This window comes from Acipenser ruthenus, chromosome 28 (assembly GCF_902713425.1).
Source record: "Acipenser ruthenus chromosome 28, fAciRut3.2 maternal haplotype, whole genome shotgun sequence".
NCBI lineage: Eukaryota > Metazoa > Chordata > Actinopteri > Acipenseriformes > Acipenseridae > Acipenser > Acipenser ruthenus.
This window is the reverse complement of record NC_081216.1, coordinates 6,319,545-6,330,505: the sequence shown is the minus strand read 5'-3', so window position 1 is coordinate 6,330,505 and position 10,961 is coordinate 6,319,545. Positions and strand designations below refer to the sequence as shown.

The following is a 10,961-nucleotide window of genomic DNA, read 5'->3' as shown; positions in this document are numbered from 1 at the left end:
ATGCATTGTAAAGTTTTAACATTACTTCCCTTGATTTAAATTCAACACTTTTCACAATATATCCAAGCATCTTGTTGGCCTTTCTTATAGCTTCCCCACATTGTCTAGATAAACTTAACATAAACTCCTAGGTCTTTTTCATAGATTCCTTCTTCAATTTCAGTATCTCCCGTATGATATTTATAATGCACATTTTTATTGCCTGCGTGCAGTACTTTACACTTTTCTCTATTAAATGTCTTTTGGCATGTGTCTGCCCAATTCTGAATGCTGTCTAGATCATTTTGAATGACCTTTGCTGCTCCAACAGTGTTTGCCACTCCTCCTGTTTGTGTCTTCTCAAATTTAACAAGTTTGCTTACTATACAAGAATCTAAATCATTAATGTAGATTAGGAATAGCAGAGGACCTAATACTGATCCCTGTGGTACATCACTGGTTACCTCGCTCCATTTTGAGGTTTCTCCTCTAATCAGCAGAGTGGGACTTTATGGTAAAGGAATACTGCAGCTACCAGTCTCCGCTCTAACTGAGGAATTTAAGTGCACCAAGGTCAGACTGGAAATGACATTAGTAGAGTCACGCGACAAATGCGTAAGGGAGGCAGCACCTGTGTTGAAAACTGGAAGAAAGTGGGCGGCAAAGCTGTGGAAGATGCAAAGGCTCCCCTTCGAATTAGTGATATCATGGGGCAAGTTCAGCATGGAAGAGGGGGACGGTTTACTTGGCGCCATGACCAGGTGCTGCGATGTTTGGCCTTAGCATTGGAAGACAAGCGTAACATGACCAATAAGTTGCTACCAGTTCCATCAAACATTACACACAAAAGACAACATTCCTCTGCCCAGGAGAGCAGCCACCAAAAAAAGGTGTTAAAACCAATCCTCGCCCAGGACAATTGGAAGTTGCTAGAGACTGGAAAATGCTGGCAGATGTTGGTCAACGGCTTATTTTTCCACCTGAGACTGCCACCACTAACCTTCGACCAGATATTGTCTTGTGGTCTGGATCAGCACGCCTTGTTCACTTGGTAGAGTTAACAGTGCCATGGGAGGATGCTGTAGATGAGGCGTATGAGAGGAAGAAACTGCGGTATGCTCAACTAGCCACTGAAGCGGAACAGCGAGGATGGGGAGTCCGGGTTTACCCAGTGGAGGTGGGTTGTCGAGGATTTGTGGCACACTCTACAACCCGGTTTCTCAGAGACGTCGGATTCAGTGGCCAAGAGTTGCGTCGCACAGTGAAGAACTTATCTGAAGCAGCAGAGAGGAGCAGCAACTGGCTGTGGTTGAGACGGAAAGATTCTGGCTGGGGATCTCAAGCACAATAGAAAGAAAGAAACACTGATGTACAGGTAAGTAAGCTGGGCTGAGTTGAGTGGGGGACGGAGGGGAGTGATGCTGGGACGCCAGAATCACCGTCGAGCCCTCTTGAGGTGTCGTGGGCTAGTCAACGAAACACTGAGGATGGAAGGTGCCCACTTGAAGACCCCAGAGATGTACCCTACTTAGCTCAATCCAGACGGTTGTCATGCTGATGCGCTGGGGAGGCCGCACTGTGGTTGAGCCGTTGTGTGTGCTGATGTGCCAGGGAGGCAAAATAAGATGATCCCTGGAGCCAGCATTACACTTCAGCCATTAACACCAGACAGAAGGATATCTACATCATCATATGGAAGGAAACGTAAATGGATGCAGACACATATGGATCACATTAGTTTACTGTAAAGCTACGTCTTAGTTGGTGCTTATCTTGGCGAGAGCCGAGTTCAAATCAGCATGAAGTTTTAACATCTACTCTCGTGTAATGGAAATCTCTAATCAGTACTTTCTGTTTTCTACATGTTAACCACTCCCTAATCTATGTGCATGAATTTCCTTGAATCCCTACTGCGTTCAGTTTGAGAATTAATCTTTTATGCAGGACTTTGTCAAAAGCTTTCTGGAAATGTAGGTTCTGAAATAAACAGGGGTTCTTTCCAAAATTAGGTCAAGTCTGTGTATGTCTTCTCTACTTTCTTGTACTTTTATGTTTTCATTAGTTTTAAGGAAAATTGTATGGTAATAGGTAATACAGTAGATATGGTCATAAGATATGGGTAAAATTGTTATGGTTTTTATGTTGGATGTTTAGGTGGACAACTTACATCTCTTCCCCCTACTGACTCAAGATATTCTGTCAGACATTTCAAGGTGGTGATAAGCATTGTACATTCAGGGCCGGATTAACGCAAGGGTTTTAGGGGCTGCAGCCCAGGGCCTCAGATTTTGATAGACCCCCAAAAATAAATATAATTTATAATACAATATCTAAAAAATGAATAAGTAGCGTGTGACTGTATGGATCGGAACAACACGTCTGTTTTACCAAGCCGTATTGCGTTGGAGGAGCAGGGACTGCCTGATCATATCACTTGACCTACGATCAAGTCACTTGCCACTTTTATCAGGTGTGCTGCGGCGCGAACGTGATGCAGATCAGAACCTGTAAATGTCTGACAAAGCAGCACCTAGGAGGTATGAGAGCGACGCTGAAAAGCAGAAACACAACAAGTACAGCGTCATCGCGAGGAAGATGTTAAACAAAACACCAACGCTGACAGCAATGTGAAGCTAGCAACAATAAGCAACAACAGCAACTTCCGGTAAAACTTACTTCCGCATCTCACTCTGGAAGCGACGTTTTTTTTCCCCCCAGATAAAAGTCTCTCGTTACTCTCATACAGCGGTTGTCTCTAACTCCTGTCAATCTCAGTTAACGGTTGGAGGAGAAAGAAGCAGCAAACAGAAGAGCACAAAAACAGCACAAAAATAGCAATATTTCAATCTACGTGGAAGGTCTACAATAAATATACGTAGGTAATTACATATTTTAAAATGACCTTTTATATTTATATGATATATATTATAGTATTTTCATTGTTATATTGTAATCTACATTAAATATCTACTTTAAATTGTATTAATTGTACGTGATTATATGTATATGCAATAAAAAAAACGCAGACAATAAATATAATTTAATTAAATACATAAATTAAACTTTGTGTACATCAAATTTATTTTATTATTAATTTTCTTTTTATCCACCCATTTTTGCATTGTATAATTAATGCTACTAATAAAGAACTAACTTTTTCTGTACTTTAGTGGTAAACGGCACAAGACTAACATGTGGCCAAGATCAGCAGTCACCAGCCACTACCACAAGACAGCTTTCCCTGAGAATGCAGGAAAGAACTCAAAGGTTTGTAAAGAACGAGCATAATCTATTAATTCATTTTTTATTTAGAAATTGTTTTTAAATAAAATGATCTGGCCATTTTGTGTTCTTTTTTTTAGTTTGTTTTGGTTTTTGGCGACTCGCATCTGAGGAGCCTGGTAGATGGTTACATTCAGATGCCCAAGGGTGACCTGCGCTGTGGATACAGCAGCACTCCAGGCGCTTGTGCAGCTGCACTCCATAAAGAGGTGCTGAATGAAACCCTACCTGAAGAGCCGGACCTGGTGTGCCTTATTGCACCAGGGAACAACCTCTAGAAAAACACCATCCAACAAGCAGGGAAGGAGTTTGCCAGCCTTATCCGTTCAGCCCAGGGCAGATGGAATAAGGTCATAAATTAAACACTTTATTTTATTAATCTATTCTTTTTTTTTAAAATAAATAAATACATACATACAATGTTATTATTCTGTTTTTAAAAGGTAGTGGTAATTGATTTTCCAAACCGGCTGACAGTGGAGTTCCCGTATCAAGACATGTTGTGACAAGAGTACCATTGAGTTGCAGCCAGCATGAATGTAAGGTATGTAGGAGCAATTGTGAATATTTTTGACGTTTTAAATAACCCACACCAATTAGCAATTATGGTTATTATTGATAATAATTATTTTTTTTTTCTTCATGGTTTTGTTGTTTGGATTATACACAGCTACCCACTTTCTCTTGGTGGTTTATCGGTTCAATCACTAGATCATGCTTTTTTGTGACAGCTCTGATATTAGCATGATATTAGTACTGTCCATTAAAACCTGTTTAACTCTTCCTACAGGTACCTCTCCACTGTAGATCACTCCCCTGCAAGGAGCTCTGACCTGTGGTGCCGTGACGGGGTGCATCTAAGTGATGACCATGGAATGCCCATTTTTTTAAATTCTTTTCACTAAGATATTGTATTAACAAAGATTTATGTCGGTTGAAATGTCGTTAATTATAATTAATCATTTTTACATACCACATGCTAAAATAAATTAATTGATTGGATTACTTTGTAATATTTTTTATAATAAAAACATTAATGTTAACTTGTGTTTTTGTGATACAAAAGTTAAACTGCACACATTTGTTTAATCGAAAAAAAAATCCAATACTTAACAATAACAGGAAATATATTTTATCATCCTTTAATTCTACAGCTTTTACATTTGTTGTGCTATTTGTTTTTCTTGTTATGTTTTTCATGGTAAATGCCATCAATAAAAATGCTTATCAGTAATATATTTTTATTGTCTTTTTTAAATTAATTAAAAGTGTGTCTGATATAAATCTCACTTTAATTAAAGTGTGTTATATCTATTTTTTGTTTTTACCATCGAGAGTTATGATTTTCGTCCACTTTCAGGATGTGAATGGTGGCAATGTTTGCCGCATCTTTGACGTAGATGTCGTGTGCTACCCTAAGGCATACAGGCCAGGTCAGAGAGAGGTGCCAGAGCAGGAGAGAGGGAAGAGAAAGGGAAAGGAGAAGGGAAAGCAGCAAAAGAGAAAAAGAAAGGAGAAAAAGATAAGTGTGACAGTTCAGAGAAAGGCAGGTAGATGTGAAGGGATAGTAGGAGGTAAGATGGCAAGGAGAGGTGAGGCAGGAGGCAGAGAAGGTGAGGCAGAATGGAGAGGAAGTGAGGTAGGAAGGAGAGGTGAGACAGGACAGAGAGGAGGTGAGACAGGACAGAGAGGAGGTGGCAGGAGGCAGAGAAGGTGAGGCAGGACAGAGAGGAGATGAGGCAGGATGGAGAGGAAGTGAGGTAGGAAGGAGAGGTGAGACAGGATGCAGAGGTGAGGCAAGATGTGCAGATGGTAAAACAAACTATAATTCTATTAATTATAATTCTATTAATAATTTTTGTTCTAGACTTTGTCTGAAACTAAAAGGAGGCAGTGGTATTAAACATAAGAAATGTAAAGGGAAGAAAAATAATTTGGATTACAAACAAATAGCAAATGCAATACATTACATAAAGGAAACTACTGATAGAGGCATAAATAGCAAGGAATTTTGGCAATTAGTAGCAAAATCTATGAATTGGCCACACACACGACCTACAGCTTGCAGAAGGAGTCAGGTACTGCTGTCTAGAATATGGGAAGAAAATAGAAACAACATACAAACACTTGTAGAGGAGGTGAATATTTTAAAATCAGAAAATAATGTAGACAATGTTAGTACACTAGTACATGTTGAAATTGATACAAATGTTTTATTTTATGCAGACACTGAAGAGGAATGTCAAAGAAGCCAAAAAGGTAAAAGAAAAAATTATAAAAAAAGACTTTGGTAGTGATGAGTGGGTCACAGAACCAGTGTTAAAAAATATATATATTTTGTGTTTGTAAATCACCCAATACAAGTAAAAGGCCAATGCTAGCTTGTGACATTTGTAACCAGTGGTACCATTTTGATTTCTTAGGTATTCCCTTAAACACAGATAGCAGCTCGGACTCATTTGGTTTTGTCTGTAGTTTAGAGACATGTCAGTTACAAGTAAATGCAGCACAAAAAGATGCACATAAATGCAGGTACAAAAAGAGTACCCTTTAAAACTGACAGCACATAAGAAAAGTAATATTCATGTTTGCAATCAAATTAAACAGAGTCACAATCTAGTTAAAGAATTAAGCTCTTCAAAAATAAGTAGAGGTGTACAAGCAGAGGTAGAAGATAAAATAGAAAAATCGCTTTCCGGGGCATTTGATGTTGTTGAGTTAAACTCTTTTATAGCTGTACCAAGTTTTAAAAACAGTACAGCAACACAGGAATCAACCGACTATGATCGCATTGACACTGATACGCACCCGAGTTCTAGCTCCTGGTATTATTCATATAGTTTTAAGTGATGGAAAGAGAGAACATTATAATCTCAATTCAATAGTGTGTCACACAGGAGGTTCCGGAGCAGGTGGGCACTACTGGGCTTTGCTGATGACGGACAATAAATTAAAAATCCATGCGAATGATTTAAATATATCATATGACTCTCCAAATAGTAAGCAAGAGGAAAACTGCAAGTTTATTTATTTTTTTGATAAATTAAAATTTTGTAAACAAACCACTACAGGTAATATAGAACACAATGTTTTTGGTAATGGAGATGTTAATAAAGTAGCCGATGTTGACGCTGAATTACCAGGCATGCATAACATTAGAGAAGATGAATACGTGCCTTTGCTAAAGTGTCTTAATTCCACAACAGCATTTAAAGAATCTTATCACCGATTAATAATCGCAAACAAAACATTTGCATCGTCATTTCAAAGATGCAATTTCTAAATTAGAAAAAATTAATGCTCAACATTTTTCAAAATCATCCTTGAACCATATCCCCTTTGATAAAATAGTAGATTTTATAGAATGTTTTGTAAATAACACCCTTTTGACTAACTTTTTAGTTAGTGACTTGCTTCACTTAAACATTTTGCTTGTGTATAATTGCAAGAAATGTAAAGGGCAACCCATTGCGCACGTTAAATATAAATCTTTACTTTTAATAAAACCAAAAGAAATATCCGAAGACGGGATTAAAAAATATATATTATCCCATGTATCTGTACAAAAACATGGTGCCTGCCAAAAATGTGGGAATGTAAATGTTGATCTTAAAACATTCCATGTATTGCATCTCCCAAAAACATTAATAATAACTCTTAATACAACCACTTCTAGACTACCTGCAAATATTTCTTTGTCTTATATTTTCAACTATTATGTCATGCTCTGTTAAATATCCATTTGTTACGATATTTAAAACAGACCAGAAACAGGAATGGTACTGTAATAATATTGATAATGTTTCCTATTCTTTTGAAATAGTGAAAAAAATGATTTCAAAATCCACATTTCTAATAGTTGCATATGATTTCATGTCATCTGAAGAAATACAAAAGTATTGCACAACAGAAGTTATGCGTTATTGTTCTATTCAATGCAAGAAAATGGTATGATTTGAATTAAACCAACCTATTCCTCTTGAAATTATAAACTTACTATTTAATTTGACAAATGAGGATATAGAAATAATACGTAATGGAAATTGGTTAAACGACAACATTACAGATGCATACCTGTGCCTTTTAAGTAGTAATGTCACAGACAAAAGTGTGTTAACTATTCCTTCCACATTTGTCAGTCAAAGTTTGAATAGTGTCTATTGTGATGACATTGAAGTACTGCCAAAACCCTCCGAAAATTAAGGAATTGGTGGTGCTTCAAAACTGTTCTTGTTCCTGTTAATATAAAGTCATCCCACTGGATACTTATTGCAATCGATATGAAGCATGATGCAAACAAGGCGAAATGTACAGCATTAAAAATATATATAATGGACTCATTAAAGACGTATGAAAAGGAAATTCAAAATATACTTCCCTCATTACAAAGATACATCACCATGCAATACTTGGCACTTTATGGTGTTGTTCCTAACATAACATTTTCTTTAGAATTTTGTCATAGGTGTTCCTGTTTTCAAAAGCAGTCTGACAGTAGTAGTTGTGGAGTACTCCTCTGATCTCTCTATCTCTGTTCCTCTGGAATCTACCACACTCTCTCCCTCTTCCTCCGCTAAGAACCTTGGAGTCACCCTGGACCCCTGCCTCTCTTATTCCCAGCACATCTCCACTCTGGCACTCACTTGCCGATTCTTCCTGAGCAACATCCGAAGAATCCGACCCTTCCTCACCAACTATGCTACCCAGCTCCTGGTCCAGGCCCTGGTACTCTCCCGGCCTAGACTACTGCAACTCCCTCCTGGCTGGCCTCCCTGCGTCCGCCACCCATCCGCTCCAGCTCATCCAGAACTCTGCTGCCCGCCTGGTGTTCTCTCTGCCTCGCTTCGCCCACACTACTCCACTACTCCGCTCGCTCCACTGGCTCCCGATCACCGCTCGCATCCAGTTCAAGACTCTTGTACTAGCCTACAGATGCCTTGACCAGACTGCACCCAGCTACCTCCAGACCCTCATCTCTCCCTACACCCCCACTCGACCTCTCCGCTCCGCCTGCACTAGAAGACTAGCTCTACCTCCGCTACGCTCCCCTGCCTCCAGAGCCCGCTCCTTCTCCACCCTTGCTCCGCAGTGGTGGAATGACCTTCCTACAGATGTCAGGACTGCCCAGTCCCTGACCACATTCCAGCGCCTCCTTAAGACTCACCTCTTCAAACAGCACCTGTAGAACTCCTCTGTTTGTATCCTGGGACACTATCACCCTTCATGTAAATGTGCTTTATTTTGCTCTTATCTGCCCCCTATTTTACTGCATTTAATCCTGTACTTCAGAATACTGTAATCTGCCAAGTGTTTAACCTGTAGTACTTTGTATGTAATCATATCCTGATGTAACTATCACTATTTAATCATATCCTGATGTAACTATCACTATTATCTGCTGTATTATTGAATTGTGGTTTGTCACACTTGTACTTTGCTTGAACAAAAGTTATTGTATTTCTTGCTCTTATTGTATTACTTGTATTGTAACACTTGAAATGTATTTGCTTACGATTGTAAGTCGCCCTGGATAAGGGCGTCCGCTAAGAAATAAACAATAATGTATGTTTGTTTGCAAAAACATTGCTATTTGGTTGTAATCACACTGCACTGTGTTGCCATAAAATGAGGGAACTTTTAATATATGAGTTAGCCTTCCAAGGAATTATTCCTGTATAAATAAATTTAAAATTAATCAAAAGTTATGTTCCTCTGTGTTCCATACCTCAAAATTAATATTTCAAGTGCTTAGTTTTTTTTCTAGTTCTCACAGTGTTTTGAGTAAATAATAAGTGTTATATTAAGCGGGTTTGACGGATACTGTTTGACGGATATCTGGAAAAACTCATCAATGCTAATGTTACTACACAGCAGTCAAGAGTTAAATACGACTGAGAGAATTACCTAACCTAACGCACAAGTGCACATTTTTCTGAGCATAGAGAAAGAGCCTTGCTAAATGTATGCGGCGCTACTGGAAAGACCGGCTTTTCCACGCTGCGTATGACCATGTTCAGACAAAATGTGTGATGACGACTGCGAGAACTTGCAGTTTTCACTCTGAAAAGGTCAGGCAGAAATCTTTTTCATTGGAAGTTTCATCTTGTGGGCGTGGACACCTAATGATGTCGCTCAAACTCAGGCATCTTGAACAGGAGTCTGAGATGCAGACTGTAGTGCACCATAGTGGGGACGAGGGGTTTTCACGTTCGGATGCTGCTCGTGTCTCTTACATATACGCGTGTAGGTATCACAGACTCTATATCCAACTGGGGATTGTAAATGAAGAATATACATCACAAAATTAGGCACAGATTTATCACAATGGAAAGACAGATGACCCGCTGTAAGGTTGTTGTGGTTGGAGATACTCAGTGTGGAAAAACTGCGTTGTTACATGTATTTGCAAAGGACTGCTATCCAGAGGTAAGGAGGACTGCATGCACTAACTGACTTAAGAAGTTTAACATTTTAAGAACCAAGGCATCCTTGTAATTGAGATGCTCTTTATTATGGGAATTAACTACATTTAACCCGGGCTATACTTACGTCAGTGATATATGATGTAATTAACTTTAAAATGGATTTAGCCGACTGTCGTTTGTCAGCGATTAATGTATAATAATAATCATAAAATTGTGTTAGCCTATTGTCAACATTAGCAATATACCCAGGTACCTTAAAATCAAAGAGAAAAAAAAGACACCTGTTTTTTGAAAGTGCGTACTAACGTATAACACAAAATCGAGCAACATATTGCGGCTTTTAAAATACATGTCTGATATGTACTGGGTACTTTTTATTTTAATAACATTTATAACGTTATTAATAAAGCATTTTAGTAACTTAAAATTACGTTGTTTTTTTTTAGAATTATGTTGCTACCGTGTTTGAGAACTACACTGCAAGTTTTGAAATTGAAAAACAGAGGATTGAGCTGAACATGTGGGATACGTCAGGTAGGGATGCATCGGATTTCACCAGCAGAGTGGATATGTGTATAATGAGCTCTATTGGGCACTGTGTGTGTTTCCTAATGGCACTAACATCCATGCCCCCTAAAACCTGTAAATTACAGGATCCTTGGTGTCCTGAAGCATCAGACAGATGGCAGATTATTGGGTTCTAGTGCCCGTAATTTCCGTTTAAACAGAGGTGTGCGTTTTTATTGTTATTATTATTATTTATTTCTTAGCAGACTCCCTTATCCAGGGTGACTTACAGTTGTTACAAGATATCACATTATTTTTACATACAATTACCCATTTATACAGTTGGGTTTTTACTGGAGCAATCTAGGTAAAGTACCTTGCTCAAGAGTACAGCAGCAGCGTCCCCCACCTGGGATTGAACCAAGTCCAGAGCCCTAACCACTAGTCCGCACTGCTGTGTAACGTACTAGCCTAAGCTATGAAGACCTTCTTGCTGTTCACATGTGATATGCCAGATATGATTCAAAGTGTTGGTATAGGATTAAAAGATATATATATATATATATATATATATATATATATATATATATATATATATATATATATATAACAATACCCAACTAATTGAAATAAATCAATAAAATAAATCAGTGAATAAATAATCATATAATCCTGGGGTGGCAATGGAATGTGAAGGAAGCAATGTGATTAGTCGAGCAACGTTCCAGCTGTTCGTATATAGGATGGATATGGACAGTTGAAGCCTTG

The 10,961-nt window shown here is 38.4% G+C and overlaps 1 protein-coding gene across 1 annotated transcript in view; it reads left to right on the top strand.

Annotated features, from left to right (window-relative positions):
* Positions 1-9,404: 9,404 nt before the first annotated feature.
* LOC117434591 (rho-related GTP-binding protein RhoN-like) overlaps positions 9,405-10,961 on the top strand; it is a 51,982-nt gene continuing 50,425 nt past the window's right edge. Inside the window, exons 1-2 of the mRNA XM_034057176.3 lie at positions 9,405-9,687; positions 10,133-10,220. Coding sequence (XP_033913067.3) covers positions 9,544-9,687; positions 10,133-10,220 — 232 coding nt within the window. The 5' untranslated portion in view covers positions 9,405-9,543. The remainder of the gene's footprint in view (positions 9,688-10,132; positions 10,221-10,961) is intronic.